A 26214-nucleotide genomic window follows, 5' to 3' on the forward strand; every position below is an offset into this window, starting at 1 on the left:
ATACATGTGTGAGAGTGAGTGAGTACACACATGAGAGGGCAGGAGAGACCTTGGAAATAAATTTCTCACCAGGGCCAACAGCACAGGTCTCTCTAATGCACAGATCCACTGCATGCAATGACAGCAACCCCACAAACAGACACATAGGCACTCCTACCCACACCCCATGTAGCACCTGCCCTCTTCCTCCCTGCCCCAATCAGGCAGAGGGGAATTAGCATCTGTGGCAAAGTTTCAGAGTTATTTAAATGTGCCTAATCTCAGTGCAAGGTCTGCAGAGCAAGTGCTGCTGTTGTCAGCTCAGGGCCCTGTTCCATCTGCCCCATGGACAAGACCTCAGCCCCTGGAACACATGCTCAGCTCTCTGCTGAGCTGGATGATGTTGGCAAGTCTGGCAACCACTCTTAGGGCATGGGTGCTGACCAGTACTCTGAAAGTGACAAATGCCACATCATGCTCCTGTCCCTGGCATCACCCTGCTGCCTACATCTTCCTGTCATCACACTGTCTTACAGCTGCCAATCAAATTATTAAAGAAGTAATCCATTATCCATACAAAGCATTCTTGTCCTCCCATAAGGATGGTGATGTGTTTCTCCTGACTCTCAGCCATTCCTGTGCTGACAGACACATTGCACTCTGAGAGGAGCACACAGAGCACACGGTCAGCACTGGAGCTCCTGAAGAATGTTCAAGCAAGGGCCACCAGAAGAAAATCCTCTATGAATTAAACCAGCCAGCACCTTTACTGACCTGTAAAGGTAACATCACCTGCATTCCTGAGAGCTTGTAATCAGGCAGGATGAAGTAAACTATTCTGTCTGCAAAGGAACCTTAGTCACAAAATCGGGTGTGGGGACTGCTTTTGCTGTTTCAGAACAGCAGCCCATGAATTTTTGATGTTTCTTCCCTTAATTGATTAATTTTCCCTAGAATGAGGTAAGAACATTAACTATGGAACTGTAGAATGACTGAAGGGGGACAGAAGCCTCCTCACTATAGCTCATGGCTACAATTACAAATGACATCTTTGGGGCAACATAAAGCAACCATGTAGCCACTGCAATTTGCTAAATCGTTTGTTGCTTGCCCTTGAAGGGGAACTTCTCTATTATGTGTTCAAGATTTGAATGAGGTCACTTAAAGTAGTTCAAGACAGAGCTTTTGAGACTAAATACAATATTAAATCTCTCTATTCTCCTAGGTATAGAAATGAGAAGGAACAAGGGAAAGGCTTTCATGCTGTTGTATTTGGGGATGACAGTAAGGGATTGGGAATGTGTGTGTCAATGTGCAAGCCAGTTACAAAACAAAGCAATACTGTTATGTTAAAAAGCACTGAGCAGACTTAGCACAAGACAAAACATCAAAGGGAAGAATAAAAGGATTCATGTTCAGATCTGCAAGCCTGGATCAAATGCTGAGCCTTAAGGGGTGAATTTTAATCCATACTCAGGTATTTCAGAGGTCATCATTCTTATTTAAGCCTTGATTGTATAATGCAACTGCTCAAGAAAAAAAGAAAAAAAAACCCTTTGAAGCACTGACAACTTTCTTTTATAAGTTTTGCTAAAGACTAGTTAATGTGTCATATACTTTATTTGACCAAAGTGCTAGAAAGAAGCAGCTCTAAAGCAGATGAATTGGAAAGTGAATCACTTAGCTTCCCACTGTCTGTAGAAAATACTAACACTAAGGATTCTGTTTCTTGCTGCTGTACTATCATCCAAAACAAGGTCATCTTCTTTAACAGGAAAGAGACCTGTATTTTCATGATACCTAAATAAGACTTATCTCAGTGACACCTTGCAATTAACCACCTGAGCACTTCTCCAAAAAAGTGAGCTGCAGGGCAAGGAATTCAGAGGGTGAAGTTGGAAGAACATTAGATTTTGAGGATTTGGTAGCAGGATTGGAACATATAGAAGAGAATATACCTTTTTGAGCAGCTCATGTATGGACTACATTTATTAGAAAGCATTGACATTTTCCCCAGAATTTCCAGCTGCTTTTTCTTATGCTTGAGACTTCAATCAGCTCTGAGTTCATTGTGTCCCAGTGTTTCATGAAATAGCATTTTTATCACTTCAGCACTACAAACCCTGCCCCAGACTGGGTGAAGCTGAGTCACTCTGTGCCCCCCCGAGGCACTCACCCAAGGTACCAGTGCAGAGACAGTTGTGTGTTCGAGGCTGGGGCTTGGTCTGGTGGCTATCGAGGATCTGCTGCACGAGCTGCTCCACTGAGAACCCTGAACTGCTGTTGCCATTGCTGCATGTCCACTTGATGCCATGAACTGCAAAGAGAACAGTAAGATTTCCCATCAGAAACTTTAAAATCATGCCAGAACCATCAAAAGCCACTCCAAATTACCAGCAAAAATCCATTCCTGCTGCATTCTGTCAGAACTGAAAGGAGACCTATAAAAAACAACAGTAATGGATACTGGTTTACTATTCTCTGCTCCTTGGTATCAACAGGCTTCCAAAGGCAATTCCTGAATTAGGTATGTATAGAGGAAGAATTCCTCAGTAGAGTATCTGGCTCTATTTCAGTCTGCTGCTAACAGGGACTCTGCACCTGCAACAACTCTGTAGTGCCAGCAACCCTCCCTGAAAACCCCAAAACAACAAAACACTTGGTTCCATTGAAGTAAAGCAGTATAATTCCAAAAGGTGTTTTAGAATCTTTTTCTGTCTAATATGAAAACAAAATCAGCTTTATAGTAAAATCAGCAGCCAAAAATACACCAGAGTAAAAGCAAATGCAAACCTTCTGCCAGGTCTTCATTGTCAGATCCCAGGTGGCAGTAGTGAAGGCTGACTCATTTTTTGGGAATGACTAACAGACACTGTGTGAGTTCCTCCTCAGACTTGGATGACCTTTTAGTAATATGGGAAAATGGACAGGAGGGTGATGTTACAGAACATGTTGCAAACTGAAGCTCTTTTCTTGGGAACTCTCTGGGCCTGTTAGCTGCTAGACTGCATGCAGATACATGACTTGAATAAAGACTCCCTCTCAGAATATTTCAGTTGCAGAATTTCCTATAACAGTGATATTTGCAACCTGACTTACAATGGAAATGGCACTTATAAAATATTTTATCCATAATAACTGACTCAAAGCATCTTCTGTCTCCTATAATGTCTCTATGACAATTTATATGTGCATATTATTTATTTATCCTTTAGATGCACCACAGCTCACATGCAGGTTTTGGAAAGTGCTGATAAAGGACAACATTATTTCCAAGGTGTCCTGGCAGCTTCTTTTCAGGAGTGTCTTTGCCATAGTCTATCAAGGAATGTTCCCTGCATGTTGTGTTCTAAAATCCTTAAACCAGAATACACGAAATCAAAACTAAAAGTCCCATGGACTTAGGCTTTGTAGTAAAGACAGATCCCTGCGTGGTGAAGGTCCCTGATGTGAAGGGGTGAAATCCTGGCAACAGCAGCTTGGGCTGATGCTCCTGTACAGCCAGAGCCTGGGCACAAACCAAAAGCAGCATTGTGCAAGGAGATCAGAAGCAAATGAAGGGATGTTTGTGGCATCTAATGTCTGTGGTCACAGGGGCAGCATATCCAGTCTCCTGTTCTCCTCTTTGATGCTGCTCACTGAGTGTGTCACACACAGCTGGTGGAACAGAGCTCTTGGATCTGCTCTGGGAAGCAGTTTTATTGCTTTTTTTGTTACCTGTTGCTGTACTGCCTCATCACCCACTAATGTCACTTTGCCTAACAGCATGTCATCTTGGTCTAGTTTTATACTGCAAAATTCACATTGCTATTGGCCAGGCTGGATAACCTGCAGAAATATTGTAAATCAGGTTTTCAAGTATTGTTCCCCACATCACTATTTAAAGTGCTGCAGATAGTTTTGTAATAAGTCCCTCTATGTTTGTTTGATGACCACATTTATTGTTATCATACCCAACAGACTTTGCTTTCTAGTACATTCACAGTTTTGGATTTCCTCTTAACACTCAGTCTCTGTTATTACATCTAAGTTAGACATGCTTGCCACTTCACTACCTCTGCTCACATTCATTTTATTATTTAAGATACATTGTTCTGTCACCAGTGATATTATGTTTAATAAGTGATGCTCAAACACCAATTTTACAAAAAATATACATTGTCAGTGAGATTAGAATGCAGTCAAGTATTATGGATGCTTTCAGCTGTACAACACAAAGTTACTGAACTGTAATTATTATTGAGAAACTTTGCATTAAGTGATTTCTGGGTACTTCAGAAACACTTTACTGAAGAAGTGAACTGGTGTCCATATTGCTAGGTACAGAAAGTCTGTTTTACAGCAGGATGGCAGAGCTGCACCCTACTGCTGCTAAATCCTGGGATGAGCAGCCCATCGTGGGGGCAAGTCTGGGAAGTGAATCATGGCTCGGGGTTTGTGTATTCATGATGATGGCTCTTAAGTCTGAATCAAGCTGTGAGTGAGGAGCTAAGGCATAATGGACAGCTTTATAGCTGGGAACTCAGAGAACCATGCCTATTATTTTCAGGTCCTTCCAGCACAGCAAAGTCCTGTTGAGGATCAATTGTTGCTGAGGAAAGGTCCTTCTCTAGCCTTGCTCCAGCTGATCCTAAAGGGCACTGGCTCCAGCTTCTGTCCACGTGGTGCCACCTTTTTTTGGTACTTATGCTCCCCATATGCTATGAAGGTTATAAAATAAAAAGCCAGTGAAGGGTGACAGATTGCAAAAAAGGAATGTCTGGATGCTTAATGCAAATTATCCACTATCTTGGCACATCCAATATGCAGATTTTCTTCCTCCCTCTTTTAAAGAAAGACTCCTGTGCCTGGTGAATTGTTAGTACTGAATACCAAACACTATCAAGATGCCTTTTAACATGTCACGCTTGGCTTCCTGACACATAATGAATCAGCAGGAAAGGAGATTTCTATAGGGAAGAAAGTGCATTATGAAAGGAAGGCTAATAAAAAGCATACACACATACTCTTCCTGCTTCTTAGTGGTTTAAGAAGTGAAACCACTGTAGAACTATGTCTGATTAAATATAGCCATAATATATGAACACAAAAGGGAAAAAAAAAAAAAAGTCTGAAGCTTAGCAGAAATTCTGGAAAGGATTTTAATCCAGATTCCTGTCCAGCCTCCTACTGCATTTCCTGATAATTTAAAATGAAAGCTGTGGACTGCTTCAACACTTTCCTTTTCAGTGACAGCACGGAGGGGTCTAAAGCTGCTGCATTACAGCAGCAACACATTCCTGCTGCCACACACCCCGTGCACAGCGGCTGCAGCGTGAGGCAGCGCAGCCAGGCAGAGCCACTGCTGCTGCTCTGGGTGCTCAAAGGAGAGAAGTGAGGCTGGGGAAGGTCCACAACTCAGAGTGCTAATGCAACCTCTTTTTATGAGCTTGGGCTCTCACCTTTCTTCTCTTTCCTCCCTTTTGAAGAAAAGGCAATAAAAATGACCTGATCGTGCCCAGCAGCTCCTCGTTCATTAGCACTGCCAGGACTTCGACCACCATGAGCAAAGGAATGAAAGATGATCTGAGTTACCAGCAAAAAGGCTGCCCAGTATCCAAGGAAAACTTGCACACAGAAACATATGACTGTCCAAGTTTCTTAAAACACTCTGGTTACTTCTGCCTTCTGCTGCTGCTGCTGGTACTCAGGCCTCCACAATTTCCAGACCTGCAGTCCTCCTGTCTTGCAGATATCTTCCTTCTCCCCATCACCTGAACTCTACCTCACTGTCTCATCATCACTCTAAACTTAACACCATTCCCTGTTTCCCTCCCTGTGGTTTCTCTACCCTAAGAAAAACTCGTCCCTAAAATACCCCCCCAAATTTAAATCTGATCATTTCACCCTTTTTAAATACTCTTAGACATTTCTCTTTGCCACTTGAAGCATTTTACACTTCCTGGTTTTATTCCATAGACCTTGCTCTTCCATACCACCCCCCAAAACATGTGCAGCACATGATGAAGCCATTCTCTATACCCTACATGTGGCTCCTCTGTCTCAGTTTGGTAAATCTTTTGTTACTTGAGTAACAACGATGAGATCTCCCACATGGAACTGGTAAGTTGGTTAAACTGATAGAGCTAGAACATCTTGAATCATCAAGATCAGGCTTCTGTTTGCCTCTCCCTCCCAATGTATCTCGACAGCCTGCTGCAAGCCCTGGTGTCAGAAGTCCTGCCCTCAGCCACTCCTGACCCACACAAAGCGCTTTAAAAATCCCCAAAGAGCTGCTGGGAGCGTGAGTGGGTCCTTTGTCCAACTGCCCATCCCTGCCTTGCTGCCCACATCCTGCTCCACCAAGTGCTGACGAGAGGTGTTTCCATGGCGATGGTCAATTGGAAATGGCAGCCTGGTCCCTTCAATTTCCACTGCCTTTCTGCTGACAGAAGTAAAGGCCTTGCTCTGATTTCTCAGTTTGGCTGAAGGATATTTCCATTAGATTTATCCTTTCGTACTCAGACGCCCACACACAGTTCAGCTTTGATTTTCCAGCCTTCCATTTCCAGTTGTTACTGGTTGTGAAGGACAGGTTTACCTGAGCCTCGCTGCTGGGGACAGCAGTGACACCCCCTGAATGCTAATGTCTTACACGGACTCACGGGCATTTTGCTTGCAGCTATTCTTTAAAGAGATGTCTGCCTTCCAAAACAACACTTTTCCTTGAAGGTTTGCTCAGATGCAGTGGGATGCTCTTGGGGACTGGGCAGATGTGGTGTCCAATGTCCCTTGCAGGGGACCAGCAGGGCAGGACACGACTCTTCCGAAGCTGCTCGGAGCAGCGCTCCTGCCGCTGTTTGCAGACGCGTGAAGCCCAAGGCTGCTCGCACAGGGAGGGGCAGAGTGGGAGCCGCCCGGTGCGCTCCTCGCCCTCCTCCGGCTGCGGCTCAAGGGCACCATCACCATCCTCCTCCTCCTCCTCCTCCTCCTCCTCTTCCTCCTCCTGCTGCTCAGAGCACCGGGAACGGCGCCCGGCGGCCGCCAGGTGGCGCCAGCGGATAAGGAACGGGCGGCGGGACCGGGACCGGGACCAGGGCTGGGATCAGAGCTGGGATCGGGATCAGGGCCGGGACCGGGATTAGAGCCGGGATCAGGACCGGGACCGGGACCGGGAACGGGGCTGGGATCGGAGCTGGGATCGGGATCAGGGCTGGGACCGGGATTAGAGCCGGGATCAGGACCGGGACCGGGAACGGGGCTGGGATCAGAGCTGGGATCGGGACCGGGACCGGGACCGGGACCGGGATTAGAGCCGGGATCAGGACCGGGACCGGGAACAGGGCTGGGATCAGAGCTGGGATCGGGATCAGGGCCGGGACCGGGATTAGAGCCGGGATCAGGACCGGGACCGGGAACGGGGCTGGGATCAGAGCTGGGATCGGGATCAGGACCGGGACCGGGATTAGAGCCGGGATCAGGACCGGGACCGGGAACGGGAACGGGGCTGGGATCGGTTCAGAGCTGGGATCGGGATCAGGGCCGGGACCGGGATCGGGATCAGAGCTGGGACCGGGATCAGGGCCGAGACAGGGACCGGGACCAGGATCAGGACCGGGATCGGGACAGGGATCAGGACCAGAATCAGGGCTGGGATCAGGAGCAGGACCAGGATCAGGACCGGGACCGGGATCAGCACTGCGAGCAGAACCACGTACCCCGGACCCACATGAAGCCCAGAAATGCCTCTCCATTTCTCTAGTGATAATTTTAAATTTTTTCTCCGGTTTTTTGGGGTTTTTGTTGGTTTTTTGTTGTTGTTGTTGTTGGGGTTTTTTTTGTGTTTGTTTGTTTGTTTGTTTGTGGGTGTTTTTTTTGTTGTTGTTTTTTTGGGGTTTTTTTAGTTTGTTTGTTTTGTTGGGGTCTTTTTTAGCAAAAAACTTGCTTGGCATATTTAGGGGAAAGAAATTCCTTGTAAGCACGGCTGGTACAGAGAGGGCCTTGAGCCTTTCCCAAGGTTCCCAGCCCTTCTCCCCACGGCTCCTCCCGGGGCTCCAGCCCTCCTTCCCCAGCCTTTCACTCTTCGGTGGCACTGCCAGGAAAATGTGCACTGACACCTTTGCAGAGGTGTCACCTTCGCTCGAGGACTGAGTCTGCCAGTCACTACAGCCCAGTGTTAACAGGGGACACAAAATACTAAGGAAAAACAGGAAACAAAGGCTGGTGTACCTGTAACCTCCTCAGAGAGGTTCAGCAATTGCTGCATCTGGTTTAATAGCCAAGTTTTAAGGGGTCAGGAAACTATTTGGTTTAGGTTTCCACTGTTGATAATGGTGGGTTCCTACTGGATTGCTGTCAGCTGGATTGCTGTCACTTTGGTGTCTCCAAATGCAGCTGAAAGGCACCAGCTGAGACACAGCTCCTAATTCTGTTCTTTTGGCAAAGTAGGACTATCTAAGGTTGGTAAAACTCAACCACAAGGGAAACTATGTTTCCCTACAGTGTAGCCCATATAGGCAGGGAATCAAGCTTCCTCTGGGGACATAAAGGCCACTGCAGATCTCAGAGGAAAAGTGTATCCTTGCATGGGATTCCTTTTTAGAGCTGCACACCTGCAGTAGTGAAGGGGTTGGGTGAAGATGAGAAGCTGAGCAGGAGTCTGATGAGCAGGAGGCTGATGAGCAGGAGGCTGATGCTGGCCACATAGACGATGTGAACAGGGGTACTCAAAGTCCAAGTGGTGGGTGAGATATAAGAAGCTATCTAACACTTTCTATCGTGTTCTCTTTTTAATAAAAACTCAAGATTATTGCAGTGAAAGTGGATGTCAGCATTACTAAGCCCAATGTCTTTTTGAAGAATCCACGTTGCTTTCTATGTGGTCAGCTGAGCTAAGCTGGCAAGCTTCAGTTTTCATTGAGGGGTACTTTGGAGCTCAGACAAACTGCCTGGGGAATTGTAAAATTCATCCCATGTAGCATGTTTGTACAGCTGATCTCTTAAGATGAAATATAACCCCAATCCTTAAACAGAGTTACTGAAATTGAATATAAATTGAAGCCAAGACAAAACTCCCAACAACTCAATTCTTCAAACTGCATTAATGCCAATTGCTGCTCTCTGAGTTTTGTTCTGAGCTCCATGAGTTTGATGCCTTCTCCAGTGATGACACTGCAGGGATGCAGGTTGAGGTCACCTCCAAGAGGGCTGGTGGCTTCACTGACACAGAATTAGGGACTCTGGGAAAAGGCAAGAGCAGCCCATGCCCACTGACTGATGAGCACACATGGAACTTTCAGCTTGCCCAGCTGTGGCTGCGTGCAGGCAGCACAAACAGGAGCCCTCAGTTCCTACACAGCAGAGAAATGCAAAAAGCTTTTCCTCTGAAAAGAAGATAGCTCTTAATTATAGTGGACCTGGAACAAGGATTGCAACGTAGCACCAGCTGTGAGCTTCTAAGTCATACTTTGCCAGCTGAAGGATGAGAGAGCCAAAAGGGGATAATTTGGAGAAACCCCCAACATGAGCTGGCCCACAATTTGCTGATCATATGGAGTTTATATACAGAATTCTGCTGTGATGGATTCTGCCACTGAATTTGCTTTTACCACCAGATGCCTCTAAGGACATCTGCTAATCTGTTCAGAGAAATCTCAAAGCAAGACTGTAATGGGACATGGAGTGGGGGGGGAATTGAAAGCTATGCCAAATTGAGACTCATTCTTCACACCAGGCATCCTGAAATGACTTACAGGTGCCTCGGACAACATTCCTGCAGAATTTTCATGTATTATAGCTATTCACTTTACACAAATGCACCCAAAAGTTGCATTCATACCAAAGCAACAAACACACAACAACCCTTTTGATTGAGACATCCAGTTGAGATGCTCCCAACAGTTGGATTATCCCAGGTCTGTCATCTGTGGAGGTGTCACAGCCTTCCCTGAGCTCCCTGACCCTGCTGGTATCTCTGAGACAAGGGGCCTCATCTCCAAGCCTGCAAGAAAAAAGGAATCATCCTGTGGGAGGTCAGGAATGTGTATGAGGTCTTCCAGGCTCACATGCCTCAGTCTTGAGGACTGCCAAATTGAGGTCTGACAAGCCAGGAGTGATGGTCCAGAGAAGGTGATCAGGAGGTCATGGACGTTCCAGTGTGAAGGCAGGTGACAAAAAGATCAGAACTAAAGCAAAAATCTAAAGCCATGAAAGCTGAAGTCAGGCTGATTAATTAATTATTTACAGTCTCAACTCAGCTGGAGGTGTTGAGAAAACCCCAAATCCTTAGAGCATCTGCAGCATTTACCTTTCATGGATGTTCAGATGGGTTCATTTCAGTCTCTTAATTAGTGCACACAGCAGCCATGTTAGAACAAGTTAATGCTGTTTCCACAAAGCTCTCAGAGCTCTATGGCCACTCCACAAAGGTGTTTTTTTAATCCATAACCACCAGTGCAAACACAGTCACAGAATGAGCGAACATCCCCCCTGCAGCCAGCCAAGAAGCTCTCTCTGGGTTCAGAGGTCTCCTTTGGGAGCAGGGCAGTCTCAGTACCCAGACTCCAGTGCCCTGCTCTGCTCACAGGGGTGACAAGGCTGGCACCAGGAGCTGGTGCCTGTCCCTGATGCTGCTGAAGACTTGCTGAAGCCTGGACTGACTTTGGGATGATGCAGCAGGGAAGGAAGAGAGAGCTGAACAAATTATGGATGCAAGAAATGTAAACAAACTCCCTGATCATCCCAGCCAGGGTCTCTTTGCATTTCAGGAAAAACAGTTTGATGCATTTGTCTGGCTTGGACTCCAGGACCGATGCTGCTCACCCTGCCAGCCATCTGCCACATTGCTTTTAGTTCTCCACATTGCTTTTAGCTCTCCAGGCACACATGGCCAAGAGAACATGCTCCCACACCAATGGCTGCCACACCACTGACTGTCTGCTACCCTCCATTCTGATAGAAAAGCTTTAATACCTGGCAGAGGTCAACAGCTTTAACACCTGACTCCAGACCAGGCTGAGTAGGACTTAAACAAACAGCACTTGTCAGTGAGTCAAGAGCTGGACACTGCCACCAACCTCTGACCAGGAGGAAGCATTTTCCCCAAAGGCAGAACTAGTATTAGCTTCTCTCCCTTTATCCTGAATGACATCAGTGGTCTGAAATGGGAACCCCCCTGCAGGGACAGGACCTCCACACACACCCTGTCTGTAATCATCACTAATTTGTCTTAAATGAGAAATTCTCATGGAAAACAGCAACCAAGAAAACAAAATAATCAACAAAGCCTCCACACAGCTTCCAAGTCCAGAGGAATAAAACACAACAAACCCTGACAAAGAGCAGGTAAAAGGGTGAGACTGTCACTGCACCAGCGACACCATGCACAATGCTTTGATTAAGCCATTGACAAATCTGCTTTAGGGCAGAGAAATTTGGAAACATCAGGCAATCAAACTGTGAAGTCTGTGAAAGAATGTGATTAATGCAAAAATGTGATGAAACTAATGTGCTTGGCTCCAGAATTTCATGGCACACCCTATACTGGAACCAAATCTGATGGCTTCTTGGCGGGCAGTGCCCCTCTGTGCTCCCTGAACATGGTTATCCGTGTCCTCTTTGTTTTCTAGGTCTGATCAGAATCCAAAGCTTTTACTGTAGCCACGTTTCTAAGGATGTGTTTCCCAGGATATGTACCCATAAACAGAGACGTGTACATGCATATATACTCTGAATAATTGCACAGAATTTCACTCTTCCCTCCCGGGACATAAAAGAGCCAAGTGTTATTAAATTTACAGCGAGTTCGTTGTAGTTTTCACATAATTTTCTTGATGCACTGCAGATTTTTTAACAGGCGGCTGCTTCCTTTCCTGTTTAATGTTAAGGTACTTGTCCAGTCTCAGCTACACCAACATCCTGGATTTCTAAATTTATCAGCCCCAGGGGCAAATGTGTTATTTTCTCTATCCTCCTTTGCCCTCCAGCTTTGTGTAGAAAAGGAATACAAGGGCCTGCACAGCTCAGGATGCAACAAAGGACTGCAAACTCAGATCACCAACGCTGCAGTCAGCACAAGGCTGATCTTTCACGGATGGCAGAGACACATCAGGATGCACTCCATGGCTGAGACCTCCAATTACAGGAGGCTGGGCATGACACTAGCATCCAGTCAGGGGCAGAGGGCAGGGACAGCAGCAGACCTGGTATTTGTTAACTCACATTTAGTATTGTGGCTTTTGCAGTTAATTTTCTCTTGGTTGTAGACCCGCTTTATGTCTAATTTTTCTTTCATTGCAAAAAGATGTTTGTGTGCACATTGGAATGTGCTCTCCAGGGGAAGACATACAATATAGCTGTGATGCAAAGGAAAATATTACACACCAAGGCAGATGCAAAAGGGTTCAAAGACAAGCCTGTCTGCAGGCAAACTTCCCCATCACTCTGCACACCTAAGCAGCCTTCTCTTCAGGCTGCATAGTTCAAAATTGTACAAAATAACGCTCAGCTCAAAACACTCAGTTCCATGGGGCCACCTGTAAGCTACAGCAACCCACTGTGACCTGACAATGACCACCCAAACATGGAATGCCCTTGGGGGAATCCACCTGCCAGTACTGCACAGGCTCTTTGCAAGTGAGCAGGTGCCTACAAACAGCCCTAGAACATGCAAGAACATAGGTACAATTTGAGGACAGTCTGGGCAGCTCTCATACCATGCATCCCAGAAATGTAGAATATTGGAAAGGAAGTGTGTGCAGATGCAAGCTGAGTTGGATGGACAAATGACTCCTTCACAGGACGCCTGTTGGCTAAACTCTAAATATACAGCAAAGAAGCAAAACCAGCTCCAGATACTCACACATCGGCTTGAGCTGCCCGATGAGCTCCTCTTTTGTCCACTTCGCCCATTCCTTCTTGTCGGTGTTTATCGAGCACAGGATGGGGCCGCACGGTTTCCCGCAGTCCTCGATGGCCGGGACGTTCAGGTAGTGCACCAACACAATGTCTGGGTTCTGCAGGGACAGCAGCAGGAGAGTTACACCACTGGGGCCAGCACTCCCTGCATTTAACTTCCTAATTAAAACTCTGACAGCAAGGATGGTGATCAGACCTCAGATTGTACCGATTTCCCCGAGGTAAGAGCTGTTCTTTAAAAGATGTGGCAAAAGACAGCACCTGACAGTTTGCACATGGCTTCCCCCATCCTGAGGGCTCTCTGCTTGCAACTCTGCTGCTCCACTGCTGTGTTCAGCATGAACCTCTTTTCCAACCCTCACAACCAATACTTGCAATAGTCCTGTGACCACCACTGACAATGAACATTGGGTAACATGCTTTGGTTTAAGGGACCTTTTGTTTATTTGAGACAATGCTTCCATCAGTTCTGGTCCACATCAGTGTTTTTTGAAATAGAGAAAATCACCTGAGAACACCAGAACAGCCACACTCTCCACACAGTGACAGAAAGCAGGAGGGAAGAGCCGAGGAGGCTCACAAGCAGTATTACAGAGCACCCCAAACGTGGGCTCTTTACAGACAGAATTACAAGCCTGTAATTTCTTGTCTTTTGAAGAGGTTTGCAAACTGCAGAAGGCTGGGACTGGAAGAGCTCTTTGCAGGACAGCTGCAGGAGGACAGAGCGGCTGGCTCCTGCAGGCAGATCCTGCAGCTGATCCTGCAGCTGATCCCACAGCTGATCCTGCAGGAGGATCCCACTGCTGACCCCACAGCTGATCCCACATTTGATCCCGCAGCTGATCCCGCAGCTGATCCCACAGCTGATCCCACAGCTGATCCCGCAGCTGACCCCACAGCTGATCCCACAGCTGATCCCACAGCTGACCCCACAGCTGATCCCACAGCTGACCCCGCAGCTGATCCCAAAGCTGACCCCGCAGCTGATCCCACAGCTGACCCCACAGCTGATCCTGCAGGAGGATCCCACTGCTGACCCCACAGCTGATCCCACATTTGATCCCACAGCTGACCCCACAGCTGATCCCACAGCTGACCCCACAGCTGACCCCACAGCTGACCCCACAGCTGATCCCACAGCTGACCCCACAGCTGACCCCACAGCTGATCCCAAAGCTGACCCCGCAGCTGATCCCACAGCTGACCCCACAGCTGATCCTGCAGGAGGATCCCACTGCTGACCCCACAGCTGATCCCACATTTGATCCCACAGCTGACCCCACAGCTGATCCCACAGCTGACCCCACAGCTGACCCCGCAGCTGATCCCACAGCTGATCCCACAGCTGATCCCGCAGCTGACCCCACAGCTGACCCCACAGCTGATCCCACAGCTGATCCCACAGCTGACCCCACAGCTGATCCCGCAGCTGTCCCCGCAGCTGATCCCACAGCTGATCCCGCAGCTGATCCCACAGCTGACCCCACAGCTGATCCCGCAGCTGTCCCCGCTCCCCTCTCCGTTCCCGGACTGCGGGAGGACCCTGCTCTGACGCACTGCGGTGCGGTCCCACCGACACCTGGAGCAGGAGCCGAGCTCTGCGCTACCACCCCGCGAGTGAATGAATCATCTTAACAACAGCAGCAGCAACAACTCCGCCAGCTCCCCAACAGCGTCCCAGGGAGATTGTTCAATAGATAATAACAAGATTGAGGAGATGATTTCTTTCCCTTAAGTAATTTACTCCGAAGTTCGCAAACTTTAATGACTGCTTTGGAATTATTTATAAAAATAAATAGGATAATGGTGTAATTAAAACTCTAATGTTTCATTAATGCTGTTAGAGCCCTGTTCCGAGGGGGAGCGGGAGCACAACCCATCAACTGTGTGCACAGGTTGTGCTGATGGGAGCACTTGCTTATGAAACCAGGGGAGAGCTGGAGCAGGACACAGACACCTGCACCAGGGAGACCTGGGGAGGGATTTCTGATGGGCAAAGCACAGCACTGCAGCCCAGCACAGCAGCCCAGGGCCGGGGCTGGGCGTGGGGTGACCGCGACCCTCTCGTGTGCCCCGCACACAGGGACCATCCTGCACATCCCCAAGATCCTGATCTTGGGCGGCTGCTCATGTCTCCCAGCTCCTCCAGGCTGCCTGAGAAAGTGCTGGCAGTGGGGAGGCCACTGGTGCCCATGTACAGCAACATGAAAAGCAGAGCAGCCCTGCAGGGCATCCCCTTGGTAAGCAGATTCATCCCTCTGTCTTGGAGGAAAAGCTCTTTTAGGTTAGGAAAATATGCAAGCAGGAATGTCTCCTGCATTTTCTCCCTCTATGGACAGAACTGCAAGCAGGGGATTCTCAGTGAAGATTCAGTGAGAAAGCAGTATCACATTCTTAGCCAGTGCTAAAAGAGTTGTACTGCACAGCAAAGAGGCAAAGAAACCTTGTAAGGAACAGCTAAGAATTTATTTCAGAGAGCTTTTGGGAAGTGCTAAAGCAAAGAGAACCATTGGCTCTTTTATTCCCAAGATTCTTCTGAGACAAATAAATGGACCTTTTGTGTTCAGTCGTGAGGTGTTCAAAACCTTCCTTTTCACAGGGCACATCTGCCCCAGACAGAGACAGCCAGAGGACACAGAAAATCATCACAACCTCTCATTCTACAAAGGGGAGGTCTGAAACATCACTGTTCTTGTGCATAATTCAGAAGAGGTTCAGATAGTAAAAATGATTACCCATACACCCAAATAGTCTCCAGCAGCTAATTTAACATAATTAGTGATCTAGATGATGAAGTAATAAAAAGTAATATGCTTCAGAGATTTCATGTAAATACACCTCTTGCTCGCAGGGAAGTTTCAAAGAAGGGACCAAGGACACAGCAGGTAATGTGGCAGTTCTTCAGGTGCTTCTACCTTCCTCTCAGGTAAGCTGTGTTTTTCACAGCCTGACAGTGCTGATTTGTCATCAAGCAGGTCAGGATTTTATGGGCCTTCCTGGCTTCAGTGCAGCACAAGCAAGTGGATCTCAGCAATGGACATGCACTAGAATTTATACTTCTTACATACAAAAGCATATAAAATAAATGCAAACCAAACAGGTTTGTTCCTTATGCCTGTATCTAAAAGTTGACCTCAGACTGACAAATCTCATGAATGCCAATCTACTTGCTGAACTGAAATGTTTTGACACAAATGAAGAGAATACATATGTTTCAAGAAAACTCATAATTGGCAGTGAATCCCTATCTGTGATAACCTACCAGGAGAGCAAGACAGATGTGAAAGACTGAAAAAAAATACAAATGTAACTTCCACACAGGAAAGGTGTCAGGACAGTGGACACACCAGAGCAGAAGCCCTTCTAGGGTGGCAAGGGGGAACAAGGGGAGCCCTGCACTGGGCTGCAGATGGCTCTGGAAACATTCCTGCTGGAAATCTGCCCTTCATTCCAGTGCCTGGAGCCTCAGCAGAGCTGCTCTGCTTCCCCCACACCCGAGCTGAAGGCACTGCCATCTGTCCCTGACCTGCTCAAGGCTCCTTGGCTTCTCCTGCCTCCTCAGTGTGGCAGAGCACCTGCCTCCACTGCTGCTGGGGGGTTTAGCAGGAGATGGTGCAACAAGTGGTTAACACAAAAAGTGGTTGGTTTTGATGAAGAAAAATGCAACTGCAACATCTGTCTGACTCTTGTTTGAAGTTTCATCAGCACTAAGTGGTCAATAAATCAGACTGGCATGGCGTTACATTTCTTCCATGGCTTAACCATTAATCTAATGCCAGTTCTCATGAGAAATGAAGGAGAAAAACTATGTGATGGTGAAAATGTACACATTATCCAGAAAGTGATAATGGCATGTAATGGTGCTGGAGCCCTCCATCCCAGTGTCTGGAGCAGCCTGGCAGCCTCCTCTGCTGCCCACCACACACTGTGGAAATTATCTGACTAAAACAGGAATTGTTTGTTCCACCAGCCTGCTCCATGTGGGGATTTTTCACAGGAGCAGAAACACCAAACTGGAACAGTTCTGGCAGATGGGGTGCCATGGGCAGCCAGCAAAGGGCTGACTAATGCTGGGGTGAAGGAATGGTCAGTTCCTCCAGAGCTGCACATGGCTCAGCCACAGGGGAAATTCTCATTTCAGCAACCACCTTTTGCTTCTTCTTCACTTCCCAGAATCAGTCCCCTCCATGGGGAAGTCTTCCTTCTCAGGGAGAATAATCACAAAAACCCTCTGCCTTACCAAAGCATGCTGCTTTGGCTCTCTTCTTCTATTTCTTTTTCTTTTAAAAGCAAAAATCAAAAGCCATTTCTGGCCAGCTTCCAGCTGCTCTTCAGTTGCTCAGCCAAGGCAATCAGCTCAAGGCAAAATCTCACTGGCAGGGGCTCCCAAATCACCGATGACCACAGCTGAAGATAATTTTATTTGGAAAAATACCTCTGAGCTGAAAGTTTTGCATTTGTACTCCCTGCTGGAAGGATGGAAGGAAGTAAATTATCCTCAGGGGTTATGAGATCAGTGAATTTAATCTCAGCCAAGGAATTACCCCCCAAATGCAGCCACTTGCCCTGGCTGGCACTGGACATGTGTGTCAGTTCTGTTGTGTCAAATCTGTGAAGCCCTACACTGGTGAAACCAGCCTGGCTGCCACAAAGCAGAAGGGTAGGAGGAGTGGAGCATTACAGAGGGATGCACAGGCAGCTCCTGTGCCCCCCTCCCTCCCTCTTCACCCCCAAAATTGTAACAGGTTTTTTCTTTTCCAGCAGCTATTCATTCACAAAGTTTACTCTGTATTTCTCAAACAATCCAAAAGGCTGAAAAGGAAATCTCAGCTTTCTGGGAAGATAATTCACATCCATCAGTGTGAGGTGACTGGATTAATATCTGACAGATTATCACTCCCAAAAGAAGATAATATAAAGAGGTGCCAAAAAAGATAATATACAGAGGTTTCTGTGGTTTTGAGGGGCTACTGTTACATGATGCTTCAGTACCCACAAGTAACTCAGGGACAGGTACTGGGAGTGCCTGTGTATCATCTGTATGTTATCTAAAAATCAAACCAGTAAAGAAACTATTCCCAGACACATGGATGACAGAAACTTCTACTATTTATAGCAGTGTCTTTCTGGATGGTTTCCTCTGGATTTTCAAAGGTGTGAGAGCAGAGTCTGAGGTACCTGAAGAAAAACGTACAAATACATAACAGAGACACTGAAGTAATGGAATTTTTTCAGAGACCAAATGCTAGCTTTGGGCAAGATTATTGGTTTGAATCCCAGCAATTTCTTTATCCTTGAACTAATTTCTAATTGAGGTCATGCTATGGAAGGCAACCTGGTGGCTGATGCCTTAGAATATATTAATCTTCCACACTAACTGTGAAAACAAAAAAAAAAAAAAAAAATCCACTGCCTTTGAGCACACAACCTACTGCCTTAATTTATCTAGAGCTGGGCATGTTTAATTAGGGAGAACGAGACAATTACCAGACACAGCACAGCTCTGGCACCCGAGCTGCAGCACTGGAGCACAGGGAAGAGAGTGGGACCCAGAGCCAGACACAAAAGCAGTTGTTGTGCTGCAGAGCAGGACTCCTTCTGCTGGAAAATCCCTTTCAGCTAGCACAGCACCTTGAATTAACCTTGTCCCCTATGGCTCCAGCTGACAAAAGAGCTGCTGGAACTTCTGGCCCTCCAATAGCTTCCTCAGGAAGAGAAGATGCTTGGAGTCAGCCAGGCAGAGACACTGGTGCATGTGTGGTTTTAATTGCACTTAGATCAGCATGCTGGCACACACTCAGGAACTCGTGCTAGCTGTCACTGTCCTTGCCTGGGCACAGGAGCTTTGGGCCCCCTCTGGGGTGGTGCCATCCCCATCATCCTCACCATCACCACATCCCAGCCATGGCTGGGGTCTGCAGATTTATACCCTGTGGATACACTGCTTGTCTCAAAAGGTCAGCCAGCCCACAGCTCCAACACAGAGTCATCTTCCCAGTTTTTCAGCCCAAATTATTTTGAGTTTTTTTGTTTGTTTAAGTTCAAGAATTTTTGAGACGAGAGACTTGGCTACAGGACAATATAGCTCCACATACTGCAATATTGAAAGCCTTGGAAAGCAAAAATTATTTTGAGATTATGTGATTTCTTGCAATTGCTTTAAAAAGAATCAAGATTTCATCTGGCTGTATACTTTATAACATGTTCCCTAGCTCCTCTTCAATACCTTGGTAAGGGCACAGCACACAGCAGGCAGCATTTAAATGGCATGAGCAGCAAAGTAAGAGTGTTAATATAGAAAAAAACCAAAACACTCACTAATACATTGTCAAATGTGATACATTTGAAGATATTTTACACAGAAAGAGCTGCCTCTAAATACTCCTGAGGATCATGTTTACTTAAAGTACACTTTGAAAGACACAGAGAAATAACATGCAGTAATTCCTGGCCTCCAAAGTTCCAAAAGAAATTGATTTCTGGGATGTTTTTTATCTTTCATAGCAATACCTCTAGTGCTAGTAAAAGATGTAACAGGAAAATGATGCTACACAACCAGAAGCATGCAGCAAAATAAAACAAAAGGCATTTCTCACACAGGTATTATTCTTACAGACAATGGAGATTTCTTTTCATCTGTGTCACCTGTCCCAGCTGGAAGCTTTAACTTACACAGGCAGCTGATAGGGACAAGATAATTCTGCCATGAGCTGGAACTATGTTTATTTATCTAGGAACATGCAGGGAGCTTTGCTGCTGACACAGAGGTCCCAGGGATGGAGATGCAGTAGGGAAGTCTCCTATCCTGCTTTTTGCCCCAGAGACCATGGAAGTGGTTTCATGGGAAGGTCTGAGGACACTCAAGTCCGTGGCACTTGTGCTGTTGGTACTGCCCAGCATGCAGGGCATCAATGGCAGTGCATTCCTCAGCACAGCCTGGCTCCCACCCACGTCTCCAAAGGGTTTTCTCTGAAAACCACGGTGGGCTCCAGGCTGCCACCCACAGAGCAAGGCTCTTTTTCACACCCATGGTTGTTACTGTTTGTCTGGATTCTTGAAAGACCAGCCTGAAACTTTCATAGCTTTGAGCTGTTGGTCAGAGGCAGCTGACTCAGTTAACAGCTGTCTACAGCTATGCCATTGCTTGTGTATAAAAGCACAACCTCATTAAAGCATGAAGAGAAAACTTAGAGAAAGCAACCTGCCTCACTTCAGCTTACTCAGAGATACTCCTTCTTCATATCCCCTGCTCAGGAAAAGTGTGAAACAGCAGCAACAGCTGCCTCCAGCTGCCTCTAACCCAGCTGCTGCATGCAGCACTGACTGCCTCTGCAAGGAGACAGATTTGCCATGGAAATCACCAAGGCATCTCCTCCTCCTCCCTGTCACTTGCTCTCTGCAGTTTTACAATTCATTCTGCAAAAGCCTTGAGGATTTTCAAATAATAGTGCTGAGGGCAAAGCAAAGGTTTCCTTGGGTTTGAACTCCTCCGAGATACTCTTCCTGACAAATGAGGCTCATTATAGCACACACATCTCTTGCTATACTGAGTATATTCTGCTACCCCAGCTCTCCACCTCTGAAGACTTTGCACAGTGTCTCTGTATTTTTTTATGTTAAACTTGTGTATTGCAACCATTTCCAGATTAGTGGAATTTCTTCTGCAAGGAAAGTGGTGCAGAGAACATCAAAGCTACATGATATTTCAGTGTCCTATACTTGAATTGTGTTTTTCATTTTCAAAACATCACAAAAAAATTGCCAGCTTATGCAGCCCAATTTATGCACAGGGATTATTCAATTTAACAGCAAAACATGGCTCTTTATAGGGTAACACAAAGCAAAGGCTTGATTGCCAATAAAGCACCCAAGAATCTTCCAGCCACCAACACTGCAGATGTGGAGCAGAGTTCTGCCCTGCAGCTGCATGAATACTTGGAAATTGTGCTTGAAATCATGCTGCCCATGCACACATGGGCAAAGTCCCAACAAATCACAGACACAAATGTAAATATTGAGGTGCTGCATATGCTGTAACAGTGCTGCTCTCTTTGCAGGCTGCTGCTCTGTAAAAGATTTGCTACTGCATTTGGACTATTTTTCCCCACAAGTGTGAGCCAGAGATCCCTCAGCTGACATTTGTGAGGACTCTTTATTTTTTTTTTTTTATTCTGAAGTACAGAATCTCTTCTCCCTCTTTCTGTTTTTATTGCAACCTTTACATGGGAATTCTGTCATTGCATTTCAAACGAGCTCAGGCAGAGCTCAGCTTGGAACACTTCCATCCCCATCACCGGCCAGAAATGCCAGCATTATAAATCATGCCCCAAGTGGCTTCTGCCCTTTCCCAGCTCACCCAAGCCAGAGATACAATAATAGTTGGTCTGAAATAAGAAGAAATTTTAATTTCAAAGCTCCACTGACATTCACCAAGTGCTTTCAAAGTTTCTATCAACAGAATGCGCTGCTTCCAATTCTAGTTGGAATGAAGATGGTGCAAGTTTTTCTCTCAAGCTGATGGCCTAGTTTGCCTCAATAACACTATTATCTGTTAAATATTAATGCATTTCTGTGAATTAAGAGCAGTTCTGTGGGCACTTGCAGATGCATCACTTCTTACTTTTTTAATTGGTATTGTTGTAGGTGGACCAAGTAATAGAAAGCTGACATTTCCAAATACCAAACAAGAAAAGCCCAGGAGATTGTACTGAGAGCTCGTGATAAGCTTTCCCTACAGAGACATGCTGTCCTTCAGCACTACTCCTAAAGCTTCACCAAGCTCCAAGCTACATTTGTACATATAAAAATGATTTAAAACCATTTGGAAGAGGATTGTCCCTCACACCCCTGTACACTCCCCACAGCAGCAGCACTGAGGATGTGTCCAAGCCTTGGCCCATCTGCACAAGGCAGCAGAGCAGCAGCTCAGCACTGCCCAGCCCCACACATCCCCCTGCCCAGCAGGAAGGGAGCTCTCTGCAGTGACAGAAGGTGACAGCAGCTCCAGCAGCATCCCAGGGGCTGGAGCTGTGCTCACAGTGCTCACCCCAGCCCTGACCCCTTTCCCTACACCTGCACAGACACAGTGCAGGGGCTCCAGGAAAGGAGGCACATGTGAGCCTGATGCCTGCCTGAAGGAATAGCAGATAAATGCTATTTAATGTTCCACACAGCCTATACAGGATGTGGTAAGCCAACAAGTTCTTTTTATTTCTATTCTTTGCTCTTGCTCTGAGGGCTCTATCATTTATAGCTTCTTTAAATTTGTTACTTTTGATATCAGTGACTGGTAATACGATTCCCGGAGGAATAACATCAATAACCTTCAAAACACTTTCATAATGTTGCCTTTGATAGTCTTGCAACACGTTTGTTCCTATGGCAAAACCATTATGACACTGCTATACAGCACACAGGTTACTCACTGAAGGTTTTGTTGTGCCTGGATAACCCTTCCAGACACGAGTAATGCCAGTGCCAGCAAATCCAAGGTTCTTCTTTTGGAGTCCAATTTTACTTCTGCATTGCATGTGAGGGTTCACAAAGTGGAGGGTCCAAAAACAGATGCACAAAAGCTATGCAACACAGGGCTGTGCCCAGTGGAAGAGATGGGCAGGTACCAGGGACACCCCAAACTGCCATATCAAGGACATGCCTCCCTCCATTCTTCCTACAGCTGCTGGCTCTGACTCATTAGCCATGGTGCCCTTAGAGGGATCCACAGCAGCCAGCTGGGAACTAAGGCAGCACCTTAAACCAGAAACATCAAATCCTAAAGCAAAAAAAGGAGTATCAGACTTGAATTTCTTCTGAACTGAAAGCAAAAGATTACTAGACAACCTTCTTTCTTCTTCAGTACCACTCAGAAGTCTCCTGCATACAATGGGATTAACAAACAGGGATTAGCATCTCAGCACTCCTGCTGCAGGCTGGGAGACAGCCCAGCTCTCTGGGCCTCCTCCTCACACACTTCCAGACTCCCATGGGGATGCCTTGGAATCTTAAAAGGAAATGTGACCCCCAACACTGCTACTGTGCAGCTCAGACAGGCTTCTCTGACCTGCTGATAAAGAGGAATTATCTCCTTATCAGACCTTTCCAAGGACTCTGACTCCTCTCTGGCTGCATAGGCATTCAGGTTTCTCTTGGGGAGATCTGACAAATGGATTTTGTTTCTCTGTTTCATTATGTCAGAGCAAGCACAGAAGCACTCCCAGGGTGGACAAACAGCTCTGGTCAGTGCCAGCACAACTCTGAACTCAAGGCAGGGGCACACATTCCTTCCTGGCTCCTTTTTGTCCCAAATCAAGTCTCTCTTTCACACACTAAGAGCAAAGAATTGTAAATTGGACAGTGAGCCCATCCTGCCTCAAACTGCCAAGTCAGAGCAAGCGACCTGGCTGCTAAGGGAGATGTTATCAGGGATGAGCAGAAGTTGCTACAGCAAAGCAAACTGCCCTTCAGCCTGATCCATCAGTCTCAAATTTGCTGCACAGGAGCAGCCTGGCAATCTCCCAGCACACGACAGTGCCCTGATAACCTCCAAAGCTGTGTTATTTAAGCAGAGAAAGGTGAGCTTTGTTTAGCCCTTGGGCTCAGGCTGAGCTGATGACAGATGCTGACACTTCATCCAATTAGATTTTTAAGCAGTGAGCGCAAATTTATCAGGCGAGCATTTGGAGATGTGGCACATGAGAAATCGATTTCTTTGGTAACTCCACGGCTGCATCTCTCCTGGAGAATCTCCCTCATCTTTTTATTTCACAGTATGCTCCAAGAAAAAGAGTGAAGTTTTGGCAATGCCTTCTGAAGAATACAACAAACAGCAATGCAGTTGCTGTTAAATGCAGAAACTCTCCCTCCCTTTTTCTTTTTCTCTACTTGCCAAATGTGACTATGAAGCTGAGATATTTTATACACTAAGTGCTGCTGCCTGTGGTGTACATTCACATCAGCAAGAGAAAAGAACACACAAAGCATATGACATTGTATGCCTTACAAAACACAAAAAGGCAGGAAAGCTTCTGAATTTCAGTAACAGATGCAGACTATTACACGTAGCCAGTCATTGCTCATTTCACCCATCAGCTATTTGACCCAGCTACATACACTGGTATCTTCTGAGACATCCCAAAAAAGCAGCAGTGGTTGGAACATCCAGTGCCAGACATGGGAATATTAAAGTTTAACACAGACACTTTTAAGTGGGTAAATGCTCAGCAAAGTAAGCACAGATCAAAGGGGTTTTTGAGCTTAGGCATCGATGCATCTGAAGAAGCATCTAAGAGAGAGGTAAGGCTGAGAAATGAACAGCTTATGACAAGAGTCCTTGAAACCCCAGAAACAGCAATACTCTGCACTATCCAGGCTCAAGAGTGCTCTTTGCATTTTCTAATTTACTGCTTTTTCCTTTTTTTTCCTGTCTGCACAGAACATGGAAGAGGAATGGAGACCCTTGTCTTGCTGTCCTTCAGATAAAGGACAGACTAGGTTTTGTTCTTCAGCTTGGACCTCTCAGATCTGAACTTCATCAGACAGCACAAGAACTGACCTGAGGGTCTGTTGTTAAGTATGCCACACATAACTGCTGGTAGGGCTGTTTTTGAGCAGAATATTGAGAGTCTAACACGCCCACCCACATTTCAGCCTTTGTACATGTCCCACAAACCCCATAGGTTTTCTGCCTTTTATTCCACCAGCAAAGACTGCCTGCTTGAGTCAGAGACCCTGCCCAGATGCCTCCTGTTTGTTGCTAAAGACAAGTGACTTCACTCATCCAGCCACAGACCGTTTCTGTCTGACACTGCTGGAATGGAGAGCTGGTGCTCACTCAGCAACAGCACGATTTGAGGTGACTGCAGTTGTGCCTTTGCAAACCACTCAACAATGAAGATTTTCATCTTGGCACAGACACAGGATCTGCAGCTGCCTTCTCCCCTTCATCAGGAACATTTCTGTTGCCATCAGAGGCATTTCTGTCACCTGCCACAGCTGCAGAGAGTGAGGAAACGTCAGGAATTGAAGTCACCAGGATTCCCCACATATTGCTCCTTACTTTCAGAAGGACACACACCAGAAGTGCAGGTGCCCCATGCAGGGCTGGACACTCTCACTGTGTCTGCCAGGAGCACCAGTGCCCAGCACCCCAGTGAAGTGGTTACAGCACCACCATCCTTCCTCCACTGCGTGCTCACAGCGAGAGCTGGAGCAGGGAACAGCCAAGGGGATTCTGTTCTCATTGCACATCAACAGCTGAGGACACTATTCCCAAACCCTGGGACTGGAACACAGTGCTGGAGATGCTGTGATGTGAAAGCACAAGGGAGACAACGTCCTGCTGGGCCCCCCTGAGGAACAGGCACCTCACATGGTATGTGCTGTCTGCCTGCCACTGAAGAACCTGTAAAGGAATGTGTAATGAGATGACAGGCAACAAAACCAGCGTGGGTGAACACAAGAGATTCCCTGCAGAGCCTCCTTTGACTCTGTGCTAGGAGAGCACTCTCTGAGGAATGGAGCATCCACCTCTTTAGGCAGAAATACCCATGCCAGAGGAGATCCTCTACCACCACTATTTGGAATGCTCTCCTCTCCAGGCTTCCTGATGTTTTGGTGTTATGTCAGAAACATTTTAGCTGTCTCAGTACTGCAAGAACCTGGAAAATGTCACAAAAATCTTCCATCCCAACATGCACATACAATTTGGAAATGACTGGAGCAACCATCACACCTAAGGAGATTAGAGCCTGTTTGCTGAAAACCAAAGCCCATCCCTGCCACAGCAGAAGCTGCAGCAGGACGGGTAAAATGCCCATTACTGCAGTTTGGTTGATGAGGGGATGGTGACAACAGCAGAGCCCAGAGCTTGAAGGCACGTTCCCAGCAATAGAGCAAACTCCCCACAATGTTCACCGTGTCCTCAAGTCATTCTGTTTTATAGATAGAGACACAAGCAAAAAATGAAATCTAAAAAGCATTGTCAACTTGAATGATTTTTCAGGTTCTTGTCACTAAACAACCATCATCCCTCAGAGCATACGAAAAGCAATAAACCCAATAGAGCTAATAAAGGAAAACTGTGTGGAGCTTGACAGATCTGGCTGTCCCTGGCATGTGACAGCCAATTTCCAAGCAGGCAAATTGAAGCTGCAGCAAACTTGTCCACAGGATAAGTGAGACCCTGACAAAACCAGCACCGACTCCTGTTTTTTAACACCAAGTTCTGCTAAAAAAAGGTCAGTTTTGAAAGAACATTCAAAAGGTACTTCAAGATACATTTGTGGCCAATATAAAAACTGCCCAGTAATTGCTGTTTATTGTCTCACCTCAGCTGAGCATCAG

General features: G+C 46.5%; 1 protein-coding gene across 1 annotated transcript in view; it reads right to left on the reverse strand.

Moving 5' to 3' along the window:
• Nucleotides 1-26214, reverse strand: part of CAMTA1 (calmodulin binding transcription activator 1) — a 239814-nt gene that overhangs the window by 45337 nt on the left and 168263 nt on the right. The window contains exons 7-8 of the mRNA XM_056508365.1: nucleotides 12818-12971; nucleotides 2156-2296 (exon numbers count right to left, since the gene is read on the reverse strand). Coding sequence (XP_056364340.1) covers nucleotides 2156-2296; nucleotides 12818-12971 — 295 coding nt within the window. The remainder of the gene's footprint in view (nucleotides 1-2155; nucleotides 2297-12817; nucleotides 12972-26214) is intronic.

Source organism: Oenanthe melanoleuca, chromosome 21, assembly GCF_029582105.1.
Source record: "Oenanthe melanoleuca isolate GR-GAL-2019-014 chromosome 21, OMel1.0, whole genome shotgun sequence".
NCBI classification, from domain to species: domain Eukaryota; kingdom Metazoa; phylum Chordata; class Aves; order Passeriformes; family Muscicapidae; genus Oenanthe; species Oenanthe melanoleuca.